The 16,878-nt window shown below is 53.1% G+C and overlaps 7 protein-coding genes across 7 annotated transcripts; 2 read left to right on the forward strand and 5 right to left on the reverse strand.

The window, feature by feature from the left end:
* Positions 1–119: 119 nt before the first annotated feature.
* RHO25_008857 (uncharacterized protein) lies at positions 120–885 on the forward strand (the record flags this gene model as incomplete). Its single annotated transcript, XM_023604663.2, has 3 exons — positions 120–382; positions 474–593; positions 654–885. 3 exons carry the CDS (start codon positions 120–122, stop codon positions 883–885), a joined length of 615 nt encoding a protein of 204 aa, XP_023460564.1.
* Positions 886–3,409: 2,524 nt separating this feature from the next.
* Positions 3,410–5,670, reverse strand: RHO25_008858 (uncharacterized protein; the record flags this gene model as incomplete). Its single annotated transcript, XM_023604664.2, has 3 exons — positions 3,410–3,649; positions 3,701–5,538; positions 5,592–5,670. The coding sequence occupies 3 exons, from the start codon at positions 5,668–5,670 to the stop codon at positions 3,410–3,412; spliced, it is 2,157 nt and encodes a 718-aa protein (XP_023460565.1).
* Positions 5,671–6,620: 950 nt separating this feature from the next.
* RHO25_008859 (uncharacterized protein) lies at positions 6,621–7,685 on the reverse strand (the record flags this gene model as incomplete). The annotated part of the gene is made up of 1 exon (XM_065603109.1): positions 6,621–7,685. One exon carries the CDS (start codon positions 7,683–7,685, stop codon positions 6,621–6,623), a length of 1,065 nt encoding a protein of 354 aa, XP_065459181.1.
* A 408-nt stretch (positions 7,686–8,093) lies between these two features.
* Positions 8,094–9,877, reverse strand: RHO25_008860 (uncharacterized protein; the record flags this gene model as incomplete). Its single annotated transcript, XM_065603110.1, has 2 exons — positions 8,094–9,717; positions 9,810–9,877. 2 exons carry the CDS (start codon positions 9,875–9,877, stop codon positions 8,094–8,096), a joined length of 1,692 nt encoding a protein of 563 aa, XP_065459182.1.
* A 628-nt stretch (positions 9,878–10,505) lies between these two features.
* RHO25_008861 (uncharacterized protein) lies at positions 10,506–11,735 on the reverse strand (the record flags this gene model as incomplete). Its single annotated transcript, XM_065603111.1, has 1 exon — positions 10,506–11,735. The coding sequence occupies one exon, from the start codon at positions 11,733–11,735 to the stop codon at positions 10,506–10,508; it is 1,230 nt and encodes a 409-aa protein (XP_065459183.1).
* Positions 11,736–13,868: 2,133 nt separating this feature from the next.
* RHO25_008862 (uncharacterized protein) lies at positions 13,869–14,965 on the reverse strand (the record flags this gene model as incomplete). Its single annotated transcript, XM_023604665.1, has 6 exons — positions 13,869–14,077; positions 14,133–14,190; positions 14,243–14,369; positions 14,424–14,573; positions 14,633–14,727; positions 14,777–14,965. 6 exons carry the CDS (start codon positions 14,963–14,965, stop codon positions 13,869–13,871), a joined length of 828 nt encoding a protein of 275 aa, XP_023460566.1.
* A 564-nt stretch (positions 14,966–15,529) lies between these two features.
* On the forward strand, positions 15,530–15,995 carry RHO25_008863 (uncharacterized protein; the record flags this gene model as incomplete). The annotated part of the gene is made up of 2 exons (XM_023604666.1): positions 15,530–15,733; positions 15,792–15,995. 2 exons carry the CDS (start codon positions 15,530–15,532, stop codon positions 15,993–15,995), a joined length of 408 nt encoding a protein of 135 aa, XP_023460567.1.
* Positions 15,996–16,878: the final 883 nt, after the last annotated feature.

Genomic DNA, 16,878 nt, shown 5'->3' on the forward strand with positions numbered 1-16,878 from the left:
GGGAATTTGGATGAGCCTCGGGCATAATCGCCGGCAATAGCAGAGCGCATCCTTGACGACATTCCACCTGCACACCACGAACGTCCGTCTGCTCTTCCACCAGCTCCACCACCGCAGCCATGGCCTCCGCACTGCGACCCGCGCTCCTTCGCCAGGCCCAGGCCGCCTCCATGCAGCGCGCATCCTCGTCCATCATCGCCAGCCTGCGGGCGAGCCAGCAAACACCATTGACTACGCGGGTCGCGCGATCTGCTTTCCAGACCTCTGCCGCACGAAAGATCCTCCCTCCTCTTCCACAAGTCGTCCGAGGAGGTGTGAACGACCCTGCGCCTGTTCCAGATCCACATCCGACCCATGGAAGCTATCACTGGACAATGGAGAGGTACGCATGGAATGGTGCACATGGAGGACATGTTCAGACAAAATGTAACGGGTGTTTGGCAAAGAAGCATACTAAATCAAGTGCTGTACAGAGCCATCTCGATCGGCCTCGTTCCATTGACAGTCATGCCATTCGCAGTCGGCTCGCTAAACCCAATCTTGGACGGTACTTTGATCGGTCTGACCATTTTGCACACATATATTGGATTCGGGTAAGCTAGCCTCTGTCGAGACACCGGCTGTCAGTACATGACTGATGTCTTCTTCTCTAGCGCTGCGATAACAGATTACTTCCCAACATGGCGTGTACCAAAGACCCGCAAGATCTTCGACTGGCTTAACGTTCTGATGGTCTTCGTTGTTGGCTGGGGATACTACGAATTCGAGACGAACGATGTTGGTCTCACTGAGGGCATCAAGAGGATCTGGAAGGCGGGTGCAAACGCCAGGGATGCGGAAGCTCAGCTCGAGAAGAAGGCTGGCGGCCCTCTTGACCGACTTTAAATGGATGCTGAGGGTGTCAAGCGTGGTGTGAGCATAGAGTTGATGTGAAATCTGCGGAAATGCAGAAAGCTGTGAGGGAAGCGAATTTTACGAAGCTTCATGTGTATACAATACTCGGAACAAGCAGATACATGGCAAATGCGGAACTGTGAACTACAGGCCTTTTCTTTGTTGGATCCCGGAAACACAGTCAAATATCCGCGTCCCAAGAAGAAGAACAGAGATCCAGTGGATCCAAGGCATGCATTATCGACAAGAATGACTCTCTGGAGACTCTAACACTTGTCAGCTCGGACGTGCACACTCGGCTACTGAGATGGGGACAAGGCGAACAGTCACTCGCTCGCATGTGATACGAAGAATCGCGAGACGGCATTCTAGCATCACCTACATTGCGCGATTGGCAACACAGCCGACCTGAATTTTGCCCCATCTGAAGAAAAAAAATTGTCCACGTTAGCGACCTTTGCATCGGAACACTGCAAGCAGGCAATCGGCGGCCGACAGATTGATATTGACATCCTTTGTCTAGAACAATAGCCTTGTCCATGCAAATAAGGCTTGGGAAACAGTAGTCCGGTTGTCTTTGTCTTTCACGAAAGGCGACCCTTTCCCACGAGCGGCGAAAAGTTCGATACCTTTTCACTGGAACCTGCCAATGGTGCGAACAAAGCTAATATGGTAACACTAATCGCTGTAGCCGATAGAGCTTCGTGCATTTCGTCCTCGAACCCGCGCACAAAGGCAACAATGGTATTGTGCCTTTACACATCTCGGACGACGGCCAACTTCAACACAGTACAGCTCCTTGGCGTGACCTGCGCAAGAGTACAAGAGTCAGCGGGGAGCATCAAGAATTGTTGAGTTCTTTGATTATCAGTCCTTCGTCTCTTTTTCTCAACGTGGACTATCTAGTGCTGGCACAGATCGGAAGACCCAGAGCTACGAGCGGAAATCTGAAAAGAAGAGAACTATCAAACGAGTGAACGCTAAACACTTTGACAGAACCAAGTTGTGAAATGTCTACACATCGCAGACTCGCTCTCGCGAACCTGCGCATGTCGACTTCATCATTGCCGCCATCGGATTCTCCTAGCCCGATTATGGCTTCGTCGCTTGGGCGGCGCCGCCATGCGGTGTCTACCCATCTGCGGGAGGTCTTGAGAGATCTCGTCTCTCCTGCAAGCAGCGTACACTCGGAGCACTCGCTCCACCTTTCTATTATGGCCCCGTCAAGGGGCACACATCTCGATGCAGTCGACGAAGTCACATCAACCGATATTGGCAACAGCCGGCATGGTCTAGAAGAGCATCACGGAAACGTCGAGCCGGCATCAAGACGCTGCTCACGATTCCAGCATAGAGTCCCAGCACTCAAAGCTCTCACCCGCCACGCGAGTCCTATCTCCGCATCCGCATCACCTTTGTCGCCATCATCAGGATCTCCAACAAGATGGTCTTTCTACCCTCGCATGTCGACGGTCGATCCACTGCCGCCTCCCAGTTTGAGACCAGGGACTAGTCCACCCGACATCAACGACTCGCGCTTCCGAGCTCGCAGTCCAGGGGGCGCACTCAACTCCTCCCCTTTAAGCACGCTGGAACGCCGCTCCAACCGCAAAATGAAGCGTCACAATCGCAGAACCGTGGTGTTGGATGGTGAACTTCACTGTGCGCCATGTAGCCCACTCTCTCCGCTTTTTCGCCCCTACACTGCTGTGCAGCCACCACCTCTGTCGCCAGGATTCAACTCCTCGCGCGTAGGAGAAGAGTTCGGCATGTCGCAAGACGTTCGGCAAGCGATTGAGCATATGCACGAGACAAATTGTCAGAAAGGGGATGACTGGGAGCAGTTGGGTATACTGGGATGGCGCTAGGGCGGGAACTTATTAAGAATGCAGCGTGATATCAAGGTCAGATATTCCAGACTCGCTGGCTTCAACATATATAAACTTATTGAATCGAATGTGGTGACTTCCGCAAATGAACACCCAGAACAATTAATGTCAATATGCAAATGACTGTCCAGTCGGCTTTTCACATTATCTGTTATCTTTATCGAGTTGATTGTATCAGGAGCTTCATCCCGACAACCAGTGAGAATCGCTCAATTGCTTTTCACTCACGTCCTCTCCCTCTCCCTTCCCCAACGCGTGTCCGCAGGCGTCACAACTAGCCGTGTTAACAGTCTGCCTCGATCGCTCCAACCAGAGAGAGTGAATCCTGTCTTCGGAGGCTGTGAATGGGTGCCATATCGGCTCCGGAAGGCCTGGAGTATGCAATTGTGGGCCCAGGATAACTTTACGAGATCCAATGAGCGACAAGATGTTGCTGCTCGATGTGGCTGAGCCCGATTGTTTGGCTTCGGCTCCTAGATGGCCTACGCGTGAGGTGGTTCTCGCGTATCCTGAAGCGCCAACAATTGTGAGCCTGAATGTTGGGAAGAACTCTCACGGAAGGATTTGGCTCGCCAAATAGTAGACTCTCGTGAAAACTTATACTTTTATACTCAAAGGCGATTGACTCAATCTACCTTGATTGCGCTGTATATCCTCCGCACGAACGCATATGCCGTGAGGAAGCCGATGGTGCCAGTGAGGAGACCATGCGTCAGACATGCCAGAAAACTATAGCTGAAGAACAGCATCGTGCTCGCTAGGCCCGTGATGTGGAGGTGGTTGAAATAGTAATATACACAATAAAGGAATATCCAGATGGAAGAGGACCCGCCGACGAAGAAAGATTGCCACCACCAGTGATAGTTCTGTCGTATTTGTTAGTATGAGGACGGTAGTTTGTGGAGATTAATACACACCTCGGAGCAAAGCTGTACGTAGACAGCAATAACTGTCGTCTCCATGACAGCTAGAACGAGAATGGAGGAGACCACGGCCATGTAACCAAAGACGTAGTAATAACCGCTCTTGTCCTGCCAGAGGCTGCGGAAAACGAACATGAGCTCGATGAAGATGACAGCGAAGGGGATCAACCCGGCGAGCAAGATGGTCTGGGCTTGGCGGCTGTACCAAGCTTGCTGTGGGATCTGACGCGGCACTTTGGTGGGTCGAATGGGGTGTGCGTATGCGCCAGCCTTGTTGAAGCCATAGTAGCTGCCCACGTAGACAAGAGGCAACTGCACTAGAAGCCAAAGTGCGATTAGGCCGAGTAGGGTGCCGAACGGAATGGCAGTGGAAGAAGCCTGGATCCAGACGAAGAGATTGAGCACGAATGTTGTTGCAAAGAGAAGGCCAGGGAAGAGGGTCGCTGTGACAATGGCAATGTGCTGGAAGTTGTTGCCTCCGACCGTCTTGTAGATGCGTGCTGAGAAGTAGCCCGAGAAGGCTCCAGCGATAATGAAAAGCGCGAAGCCCACAGACACGAAGCCGCCACGGAAAGACGGATTGAGAACGCCAAAGCAGGAAAGAGCCAGGAGTCCGATAGACATGAACACCAGTTGCATGCCGGATCCGACTAGGGGCGCGAGGAGTCGCCCGTGTGCAGGCTCCCGAAAGACGTCGCCATGCACCAGCTTCCAGCCTGTGATGTCTTCCAGAACATCCTCGTCGTCCGAGTCGGCATCTTCGGGCTGTGCGAGAACATCGACCTTTTCGAGCAGTCCGCCTTTGTCTGCACCCGTCTTGGGTGGCGTTTTGGTGCCCTTGTTTCGCTTGCCAATGCGAAGCTTTCCTTCTTCCATGCCCAGCTCTCTATAGCCTGCAATTTCCCCTCGAATGGTGCGGGTCAGGATATAAGCGACTGCTGTGGACAGTCCACCAAAGATGACGAGTGAATTAATTATGGCAAGCCAGTGGATGCCATTGCTGTCCTCCTGATTGACGAAATACAAGTCCCATCGATTCGACCAGTCCACCCTGTCCTCTTCGCGGAAGTACACGGAGTAGGTATATGGAATGGTCACAGTCGCATCGTCTGGCATGTCGTCGATAGTGTCGTAGCCGTGGTACACATTGGGGTCGTGAAGCGCGCTCGCGTTGAGAGTAGAGTTGCCATATGCGAGCTCCATTCCAGCTTTGATGTCGTGGAGGTCCGCTGGAAGTCCGGATGCATCGCGATTCTCAGCTCCAATGGACTTTGCGTAGACTTCGAAGCCAACGATTACCTTCTTGCCTCGATCGCCGTCTCTTCCTGGGGCGCGATGCCAACGAATGACCAATGTGACGTGGTTGTTGAGAAAGTATCGTGGCTGTCCAGTGACCATTGAAACCTCCTCATAGCCCATTTTGAAACCCGAAGCATAGTACTTTCTGCTCTTGTCGACCGTAACGAAGCTCGTCGCTCCTGGAAGATTGTCGACGATCCATTCGGCGACATAGCCGTCCTTGACGACTTCGATGGCTTTCTTCAATGCACTCTTGTCCACCTTTTGACTGCAGAGATATCGCGCCTCTTGATCGGTACCCATCTCGAGCTCATAGTCGGACACCACGATGCGATCTCCACGCAGCACCTCCCCTAAGTTCAATGCGACATTGGATCCTGAGATGAGACCTGTTCCCGGCCGTTGTCGACCTGAAGGCGCGCAGACGAAAGGTAGTTCGGCGTAGGCATACTGGATCTGTGTGTTGTCGCTGTATATCTTGTTCACGAATAAAGGTATGGGCTCGCCTTCGGAATAGGACTTGACTGACCAGCCTGTTCGCAGTCAGCATTGTCTAAAATGTGATCGCGAAATCGAAGAGTCTTACCGGGAATGTAGAAAGCGTTTGCGAGCTGAAGACCAGCCAGAAGCAGTGTGATCAGGCGTATCCTGTAATCGGAAGCCATGTCTGGTGTATGTGGAAGTGTGTGCGAATCTCGACCCCTTCTACTCCCCACCAGTGCTGGGAAGCAGCAGATCGACTCCCCCTCTCAGCAATATCGGTCGTGTCGCACCCGGACGGAGAATTTGTACAAAACGGCGGGTTGTGGGCGATGCAGGCAGCTTGCGCAGTCTCGTGCTACAGCAGCTGCGCGTCGCGTCGTTTCCTATCTTACAGCCGGGCTAAGCGAGTGAAAGCGGTCCGGAGAACCTGGGAGGGAGAAGGAGGGAGGAGCGGAGCGGTGGTGCGGTGGTGCGGTGATAATGGGTGGATGTGAACAGTCGGTGATGTGAAAAGGCAATGAATCGCCAACTTCCCCTTTGGCACGCTGCGAGTCGAAAGTTAACGTCTAGACACTCGTCCCTGCAGAGGTGGAGCTGACCCGCAGGAGGAAGGCAGAAGACGACGCTCCGCCTTGGCAGCCAAAGCTTCATCCCATTTTACATGTAGCTCGTGCATGTGATTGCTCCTGTGACACCACACGCGTTGCACTTTTCATCTCGCTCTGACACCCACCCCTGCACTATCATCTACTCACCACCCCTCTAGAATCTTCCAGTACTGCAATACCGTCAGGCATTCCGCAGTAATCGTAAGCTGCTCAGACCTACCTCTACTAAGTCGCTCGTTACACTTACATTGCCATCAAGCTCACTGCAATCACGTCAGCCATTCCGCCGCATGAGCAAGCTGCTGAGAAACTCATGCAGGTTTGATATACATTGCACAAGAAGTCTACGAAGAAGTGCCGAAAGTTCTACGGTACTGTGTCTGAATCAAATATTGCGCTTCATAATCTTTACATAGCAGGTATTTTCGTCGTCTCACACCATCGATACGGACTTGCATATCAGTCTCGCTCTCCCGAGATTCGTCCCATTCTCAGAGGTCTACTCGCACCTCGAAAGTGTAGACCTACTCGAACTTCCACCAGGACGACGACTGACGGCCGCAATCCTGCTTCTTGGTCGCTGTGTTCTCTTGCTCACCATTCCTCTCGCGGCCATTACGAAAATCGTCCGGCATCGACCGAGTACGAAGCTCATTCGGGCTACTCAACACGCTGTCCTTCCGTAGCTGCTGGCGACTGACTCCTCCAGAACCTCGTACTGAGATTTCCAAGTCGGGAACAGCTTTTTCTTCGCGGCTACTCTTCTTCGAGGCTTCGGTGGAGTCGTGCCCACCGAATTCAAGTCCTGTCATCATTGAGTCGGAAATTGCCTCGTCTACACACTTCATCAGATTCGAATACTCACTCCAATAATCAAGGGAAGCAAATGCTGCGGCCATCTCCTCTTCTTCTTCGTCCGGTTCCCCTTCCTCTTCCCGAACATCTTCCATGATCTGGCGGTGGAAGTCCATGAGCTGTTCGTACACACTTGGTGGACTCTCAGGTTTCCGCGCGTCTGGATAGGGTTTTCGCTCGGAAGGCTGCTCTGCTCGGACGCCGACCGAGTTGCGATCCTGGTGGCTCTGGGAGACTGAGGACAGCGGAGCAGTGTAACCAGGTTGCGGCTTGGCAGATTTGTCATACTCCTGTATAGTCTTCGTTCCTTCTTGGAAGGTCTTCGAATCGTGCTTCGTCTCTGCAAGTGGTGGGTTGGTGTCTCGGGGCTTGTCCTCGTCTCGAATGGGGACAGGCTTTCGTTTGACGACATTGAGGGGAGGCAGCACTGTTGCTGGAAACGATCCCACTCGACTCTGTTTTGGAACTTCACGTGGAGCATACATGCTCCGCACGTTCGGGTTTTGCACACGAGCGATCTCGCACGGCTTCATGATTTCACTTTGGTGCTGCTGTGTGTTTTGGTCGAGGGATCGGACTCGCTTGACTGTTGGCTTGGGTTTCTGGGAAGTAGTTGGATACATGTTAAATCCAAAGATGGAGTGATCAAGTAAGTTGGGATGCACATTATTGTTTTGTGCATCTTTGTCCAGGTTCTGGCACTTCACGCGCTCGGGCATGTGAATGAATGTCATCTGCAGCTGTCTAGATGATCCGGAATGTGAATGTCCCCATTCACCTCTGAACACGTGAAGCATGTTTTGCTGCATATGGGATCAGCTCCTCTCAGCAGTAGGCTGGAAGCCTGAAGAGACCAGATAGTCTTAACAGTACAGTACTAGTGTGTCAATAATGTAGGAGTGGGAAGGAAAGCAGACAAGAAGAGTCAGTCACTTCAGCAAAATACGTTCGATTTATCAATTTCATACGTCCATGGTCGAATAAGCGTGTCCAAAGCTCGTTGATCATTCATTCGTAAGTCGTCATTTTGTCATGTCATACATAGGTCGTTATCCATGCAGTTTTGTCAAAGCCTTTGCATTACCTTATCGAGCCACCAAATCAGGCATTTTTGTCAGGTCGCCCGTCCTGCCGCTCACCATTCACCGTTCCCTGAAGCCAGCGTACCCGGCGTCCTCCTCCAGCTTCTTCCAGATGTTCGTTGCATCGTCATCCTCGTCTGATACGCGAGGTTGGAGATGCTCCGTGAATCTGGAAGCACGGCCGTGTTGAACGTGCCAGGAGTCTACCGGCTTGCCCTCGTGGACTTGATGGACATGGGCTTTAATCTCGCCAGTGCGGACGTTCTTGCCGCGCACTGAGGCTGAGGCCTCTTCAGTCCGGCTTTCGAGCATGTCTAGTGCCGCTGCTCGTGTCCTGCGATCCTCCTCGTCTGGCTCGACGTACGGCTCGACCCTTACTGGCCTGTACGTTGGCCGGTACTGGGTACCGGGGCGCAAGGCGAGAGGGACAGCCGATTGCAGACCTTCATCGGAGCTGCGAGGAGGGAGGAAGGTCTTCCGGCGAGACGATTCGGGACGTGGGCTTGGTGGTAAAGATTTGTCCACGTTGCCCTTTGGCACCGGCTTGCGTGCGGTCTTGGACATCTCGTAGGCACCGTTGGACCTAGGATATTCCGATGGTACCACGGGCTCAGGCACAGGCGCCTCCGGTGGCGAGTCGCTCCGTTCTGCAGCTCGCTGGAAATCTGCCCATGTTGACTCTACCACGCGTCGGCGTGGCTTCGGCGCGGTAGCAGGGCGAGGAGCTGCTTCAGTCTGCTCAGGAACACCATTGGCACCAGGGCTAGGAGAGGGCGGAACGTGGCCCCGCTCCCATTCCAACGTTGCAGGGTGCGATGTCGCTGCAAACTCCTCCTCAGTCCAGCCGGCAGTCGCAGTCTGAAGCACCGCAGCTGTCCGTTGGCGCGCAAGGGCAGTCACTGGTCGGCGAGACGAGTGCTCCTGAGCAGCGGCTTTCGCGAGGACGACATTCTGAGGCGCAGCTGCAGCAGCAGCATCTCGTTCGGCTCGCCGGGCAATATCCTCTTTGGTATCCCACCACCCCTTGGCTCGGAGTGGCTCGATTGCCTGAGCCCTTGTCAGACTGACCAATTCGTGCCCTGACGGATTGTCCCAGTCGACCAGCGTTGGATTTCCGATCACTGGTTCATGGGCCTCTGGCTCTTTTCGTCTCAGAGCCTGGGGGATCCGCTGGAGGCCCTTTGATGCCGCGCGGCCAACCTTCTTCGCCACCGATTTTCCGGCATCATATGTGTCGGCGAGGGCTCGGTCCACTGGCTCGAATGGCAGAGAGACGAGGAACTCCTCGAAACGGTCCACGCTGTTCGTTACCGGGGGCGGCTGGGCAGGTGCAGGACCCTGCTGCATGCGTTCATACGCAGCAGGGTCGACAGGTGGCCACAGGGTATAGTCCTGTGGCGGTGCAGGAGGATACGCCGTCGGCGCTTGTGTGAGACTGTCATCCCTCACGGGATGACCATCGTGGCGATGCCCTTGCCTAGAGGCAGGCTGTGGGCGCAGGCTTTTAATCCTTGGGTTAGCCAAGGATTTACTCAACGCGATTTCTTGCTCGCTTGGTTGTGCGTCAGTGGTATCGTACAGGGAACCTACCCGGTTCGGTCGGTTCGGCGCCATTCCAGATGGCGAGGTGCTTGGGTTTCGTTGCTGATAAAGTTCAATGTCGACCACTCGGATCAGCTTGTTTCTGTGTCAAGTCTTTCAGATCGATAGACCAGCTATCAAGTGTCTTCTGAAAGTCTTGTCAGTTGCAAGTCTGGGCCGAAAGGTGGTGTGCACCTGGTGAGAACACAGCCCCTTTTGTATCCGTGGCTCGCCCTCTGTGCCAGAACCATAGACAAGGCCATTGTGTGGTGCGATGCATGGCCCAGCTTTGTTCTAAGACACAAAGCGCAGACATTCACAAAGCGAACATTTTGAACACAGTGAAGTTTTCTGTTCCCTTGGACCTGACCAAGGACAAAGCAAAGTCCCGTGATTCCTTAGCGCCATTGTGGTCGCGGCAGTATACGTGGAAATCGTCGTTGCGGAAGACCAAGTAGGCGATGCTGTCGCAGGAAGACTCGTTGGTATGCGAGCATCGGAGCGTCCAAAGCATGCGTAAAGTAGCGTATATGATCTGTAGTTGGAGGTAGTATAGTGGCGAACTCGTTGTACGAAATGCGAGGAAGGAGAGGAGTAACGCAGGTGGGAAAAGGCAGAAGATATGAGAGAACAAAGAAAGGGGCGCGAATTAAACATTTTGATACATCCGAGACCGAGGCTGCCGGAAGGCGTTTTGCAATATGCCTACCTTTGCTTACCCGGCACCATGCGTCGCGAGCACAGGGCGGCATGCTCCGAATCGATCACTAGCAGGCTTGCCCTTCTCCAAATCAATCGAGGCTTTGCTTCCCGTTTGCTTGTACCACCAAAGGAAAATGTGCCGCGCCGACCTGTCTGAGACACGGATACATCGTCTTTCCGGCGGACCCACTATTTGGCGCCTGACATCCACTTAGACGGTCGACGATGAGTATAGCCACCTGCTTTCCTCTTCGATCTGGACTGGGTGGGACGATCCGCGACCAAGAAATCCGCGCCAGCAGCGATAGCCATCACACACAAGGAGACCGCTGCCTTGATGATTAGTGGAGCTTGACTCAAGGCGATGTCACGCTTCACAGGCGCGAAGTCCAGGACCGATACTCGTTGTGATTGTACTCGCTTGTGCGAATGTAGGCTCACTTTTCCGGTCTTGACATTGCGGGTCTTAGGCGAAGAGTTCGTCCGTGGGCTACGTCTGATAGGTAGCGGTTTCCGTGACGTGCTTGTGATGTCCTCTGGTACGCGGCGCCAAACCGACTCGTTGGCCGTGATGACAGGAAATGACAACTCCTTTGAGAGACTGTTTGGCACTCTTGCGGCGCTTCGCTCTAGCTGGGTTGGTCGTGGTGGACTGGACTCAGAACTCACCACAATCTCAACTGGCCTGTTCGAGACACGATTCAATAGCCCTCGATGCTTTGTCGCCTTGCTGACACCTGAATGTGAAGATCGCTTGACCTCTTTTTGAGCACGGCCATGCGGGATGATAAGCTGAGCAACGCGCTTAAGCTTTTGACGCGCGCGGCCGAGCAGAGAGGGCTTCGTGCTGTCTGCCACGACCATGGCTTGCTTCGTATCTTCTTCCGCGGTAGGAGAGATTTCCGCCTCAAGTTCTGTCGCCGCATGTGCGTTTGCTGTCCCACAACCAGCTGGAGAGGGTATTGATCTGCTTTTGCTTGGTGAGTAGAGGAACAGGGACAGTCGAGTGCTGTTGCGAGTTTGCGATCGTTGGACAACTATCCTGTCAGATGGCGTAGTAACTTCCTCGAGATCCGCAGGAATCTCTTCGATCAAAGTGTCAATGTCCTTTTTGATGTCATGGAATGGTGTGTATGCCGCATCGATGCTGCTTGGTTTGGTCGGCGTGCATGGTTCTGGTATGTGCTTGTCACGCGCTTTTCTCTTGTGCAGCTCTAACGGCACAGGCACCAATGCTTCAGAAGTCTCGCTCGGCGTCTGGAGAGGACTCGAGTCAGGCGGAGTAGGGTATGGCTTGACAGGTGTAGATAGGAGCGGGCTATGTCGGCCGAGATCAGCCGCGTCTCTATCAGAATAGCATCGACGACTCGGTGTGCGACATTCTGATGATGACTTGGGCGAATTGTGTCGCGAGCCCATGATTCTTTTTCAACGTCCTTCTGATGGATTGCAGACAGTCTAGCTCGAGCCCTGGAGTAGGAAGAAGGAGGTATACTGCATGCACAGGTCTCCGGGCACACACCTCCCACATTGTCGGGCAAATATCTTGTACCCGAGACTCCTGCAAGTGAATAGCCTCGTGCTCAGCTCAGAAGTGACTGGTCACGTGGGACTCGCGAGAGTGTTTGGTCTCATGATCTCGATGCAATAATGTTGGTCGAAGGCTCCGTTGCGACTGTGCAAGTTCGTGGGAATGTTCGGATGGGCCATTGGGACCAATCCACATGCGAGGACTTCCGCAGCTTCAGCGGCGCGTTCTTCTCATAGCAAATCATCCAGAGCACCCAAAATATGCGGGAGAGGTCGATCGGAAGTTACGAAATCGTCTTTTGTCGCCAGTTGGGCTTCTTGAAGCACCATGTTTCCGACTCCTCGTGGGTCCGCGTCGAGACAAGGGGCATGCTAGGTTAGCTGAGTATGGCACGAAATCACGGAGTAGCGAGCCCATTGTGGAATGAGCAATGAACCGATGGGTCTGCAGCTGAAGATGGCCTTGTAGACAATTGTTGATGTCATCGCGAGCAGAGTTGGTACACTTGTATGTGGTTCCCTCCGCGGACGACGAGAGTGGTGTTTGCCAAGCCAAATTGAGCTTTTGGCCACAAACGCGCTTTCGTCATGCCTTTCGACGCGTACTGTAGGCTGCAACTTCCTCCAACTTTCAGTTCATCAATTATTGACCTGTCCACAATCCCTCTTTGAATCTTGAGTACACCCACCATTTCTCTATGGTATTCGCTGTCGATTGGAAGTGAGCGGGTCAGCATTGCATCGCGGAATGCCGAAATCATGACAGTTTGGTCTCTGCAGTTCGGACCTGGCTCACCATCCCTTTCATCACGCTCACCTGCAGGACACTCAAGCTCTCGTCTTAAGGACATGATACCCTGTCCATCTCGTGGCCGGTAGCGATAATTTCCGAGCGCTCGATCGGCCCGAGCATATAATATTAGGGCCAATATTCAAGGTTGAGCTGCTCTACTCGCACACCACGCCAAGGACATGGCTGTCACTTCGCAAGACTTGACTGCCCCAACCCGGTCAAAACCTGTTGACCGCAGCCACGTCAGGCACTCCGGACTTCCAGTGGTTGCGAGTGCTGATAAGAACAGCACATGCGATTTGTCCTCTGGCCGCATCTCATTACGCGTAATCAACAATTCTACGACGACATCGGAGAGAGAGGGTCACAACTGCCTTGACCACGCTTTGAGTCTGCGGCCTGTCACATCCAAAGCTGATAACATGACCAACGGGCTTATTCTCGCGCAATGCCGTGCTGTCCACGTGCTATGTTGCAATCCTGCTGTGGTGGCTTTAATTCAAGTCGACGCAGAAGAAAGCTGGTCGGCTCTTGCCTCATAAAGCTTGGGGGCACCAGCATACATATATGGTTCGCTCAGTCTCCGCCTCACTGCGCATGCTTCAACTTTCTGTCAGTCAGCTCGGGCCATGTGTCAATACCGCTACAGAATATGGGAGTGCGGCTGCGATGAGAAGTTCTTGACCCATCGGTGCCCATATGCAGACTACAAAGGCCACGTCCGGCACAAGGATCGATTTCGGGATGATATCCACGAGCCCGGTCGTTGTCCCTATGATTGCAGAAACCAGCCGATGCGAAATGGTGGTAAATTCCGACGAAGACCGCCTCCTCCGGACCCGCTGAGTAAGGACTCGACCTACATGATCGTTGGCAAAGCTGCTCTGGGAACGCTGAAGCGTCTGACGCGTGTGTAGACGGGAGCAAGGTGAGTACTACTCCGCCGCTTGTCGTCCATCCAGCTCATATGCTTCCATCAGACGTCCTTGATGCTCCCGCAAGCAGTCACTCCATGCATGGAGAACATAGCCTCTCGCAGCTCGACTCACCTTGGGCCCGATATGATTCAACATCATTTTTGCGGACGCGACTGCTGGGCCCACTGGATCAACGGGCCGATCACCGTCATCGTCGTAAAGATTCAATTCTTCAATTGTATATTGAAAGAAGCTTGACGATGTCAATGTAGAAATGGTGTCCTCTTCGACGTCCACACATGGCCAAGTTTTCTAGGATGGCGCCTCATTGATCGTGAAGCCATTGTCGATCACGAGATTATGTCCGTTGACAAGGCTCATTCTTGGAGTGCTCAACAAGACCACGACATCACCAACTTCGTCAAAGGTTGCTTTGCGTCCTTGCCGAGCTTCGTACGTTGGCCAGGACTCTGCAGCAAGTTCACCTGATGCCATCGAAGGCTTCAACAGATCGGTCAAAACTGTTCAAGATCGTGAGTACTAGCTCAAGGCCATAGTAGAATGCTTTAGACTCACGAAAGCCAGGCGACACTGCATTCACTCGAATGTCGCTTCCACGAGCCTCGAGACAGGCCTTCCGGGAGTCAGCATGCTGCCTGAGGTCAGAAGTTGCCCCTCCAACTTACAGCTTTTGTTATGCCCATCACGCCGTGCTTCGCCGCTGTGTATCCGCTCGTGCCAGCGCCAGATTGGATCGAGTTCACCGATGCGGCATTGACGATGCTTCCTCGTTGAGGAACCCTACCAGATTCTCTGCGAATGCTCGTCAATATACAGCTTTCATCAAAATTTTACCCCCTCACTTACACCTCTACGGATTCCTGTTTGAGCATTTGCTTCAACTCATGCTTGGTGCATAGCCAGACTCCAACCAGATTGACGTCGATGACCTTCCGCCATGCCTCGAGTGGAGTGTCGACTGTCAGCGCGAGTGGGCCGATGATACCGGCAAAGTTACTGGGCGGATCTAGGTTCAGCATTACTGTACCCATCTGACATGGTAGCTACCTACTTACGCAGCGTAATCAATCCGGCCGAACTCCTTGACTGTTTCTGCAATCGCTCGCTCGACCTGGTCTTCTTGTGTTACATCTGCATGAATGGTGATGCACTTCACCTGGTCAGCATTGGTACGTCGCCGAGAAGTGGAATAAATGTACCTTCGTGCCATACTGCTCTACAGCTGCTTTGCCTTCGTTGAAGGTCTTCTCATCCTGGATATCGACGAGTGCTATGCCTTTCGAGCCTTCTTTGGCGAATGATACTGCAATGGCGTTTCCGAGTCCACGAGCTCCCCCAGTGACGAACGCAATGCCGGGAGCGACAGGGCCACCGCGAAGCTGAGACATGATAAGATACTGACAAGGGTTGTCAAACAACTGATGTGAATTTATGTGATGAAGAAGTGCAGATATATGAGTCTATTTTCGACTCGCATTCCCCTCTTGAGGACGATCTGACCTCGGCCGGCTCTTAGTTGTTACGATCCTTCTAAAGCTATGCTTGACCTAGACAACATGCGATCGCACAACAGTATAGCCGGGTTAGCCTATGGTTCTCACGTGGAGCAGCGACTGAGCTTAGCTCCACGACACGACACAACGTGAAGCATCCTGCATTGATGACTACGCAGCCGTATGGCTTCCGCGATCCTCAGCCTGATGTAGGCCGAAGTAACACCTCGAAGTCCCTCGCATGGCTCCTGGTTGGCGTTTGTGTCGTCAGGCTTATTCGTTAATCTGCAGAGCTACCCCGCAACATCCCCAGGCCAAGCTACATGTGACAATGTGCTACTTGCTTATGCAGTCTACTCCTCACTGGCAGAGTACAAGAGGCAGCTTCTGGCCTGTTGTAGCTTTTGAGCACGAGACACTTCTAAACAATCAGTAAAATCATCATCGAACCCATCAATCATGTCTGGCCAGCCTTGGGAAGATCGTCGTGGAATGTTTCAGCGAGGAAAAGAAGTCCACGATCCTGCAAGACGGCCTTCTCAAAGTGGTGGTGTGATTGAAGCAGTGCGGAGAGCTTCTGTAACCAGCAACAACTCTTTGGTCGAGAAGCCATTGAGTAATGATCCAGCATCTCCCAGCTCGCCAACGAGCCAACGACGAAGGGTAAGCACCGCAGAGGTCGAGGAGCTTAAGCGTTCAAGCTGACGAATTGCGTTCGTAGTCTTCAGCCGCATCTGGTGGCATGTTCGGTAGCCTCGCGCAGCACAAGCGTGGAAGCGAAGACTATGCGACGCGAAGAGGCAGCCACGCCGAGCAGCTCACATCGGGCGGAGCAGTATCAGGCTGGTTCAATAAGACCTTCCGAGGCATAAGCACACCTGGTGACCAGAAGGCCGCCGATCAGAAGCGTGGAGTCATGGAATGACTAGAAGAACGTGGACCTGAGGCTTGATCTCGGGTGCATTATCGGTTGCTCGTCAGCACCGGTCGAGGACGTGTAGGAAGAGCTTGCTCGGTCGGTATGGTCTTAGTGGCTTCGTTCGGGTGCAGAATGGATTGTCCTTCGACAATGATCGCAATGTATTAGTAGAAGAAATGTAAAGTCATGCTTTCTGCCATTCCAAACCGCTTGGGTTTCTGGAACTCTTGTGTAGTGAGCTCTTTGTATCGCGGCTGATGCCATCCTCGAAGTACGTTACCCATTGTGCGCTGTGTGTGAACAAAACTGCAAGCTATCAGCTTCACAGCACTTCTGCGGACTTGCGCCTGGCAAACTCATTCTGCTCAAACAACCTCGAATCTGCCTTAAAGATCAGACTTGGTAACGGCGACGAGTTCAAACCACGTCAACGACTTGTGTGTCTGATCTTGGGCCATGATCCCGGCGTCCTGTGGACGAAATTAAAAAACACCAACTCCCTTCTCACCTGCACTGGCACTAGAAGCCTAGCTCTCCGAACCGTGAGCTGAGAACTCCTCAGTCAGAGTCCGCCAGATTCAGGCCTTGTTCGTGTGGGAGACTGAGATCCGACGCAAAGCGCCTGCGCTGTCTTCAGAGATCGCCAGGAATGACACCTTTCTCTGCACAAATATCGCCTTCTTAGCTCACGAGGATCCCCACGGCCAGAAATGTGCTGCAAGCCATTGTCTGAAATTCGACAATCTCTCGTCTGAGCTAGCTGCCTTTGCGAGTCGTCGAGAGGTATCTGAGACACGAACACTATGTCATTGCTCTCCATGACTTTGAACAAGCGTTCATGAAAGAGTGATGCATGACGGCGATAGTCTATCGTCACTTCTCAACGCTT

This window comes from Cercospora beticola, chromosome 5, assembly GCF_033473495.1.
Source record: "Cercospora beticola chromosome 5, complete sequence".
Classification (NCBI taxonomy): domain Eukaryota; kingdom Fungi; phylum Ascomycota; class Dothideomycetes; order Mycosphaerellales; family Mycosphaerellaceae; genus Cercospora; species Cercospora beticola.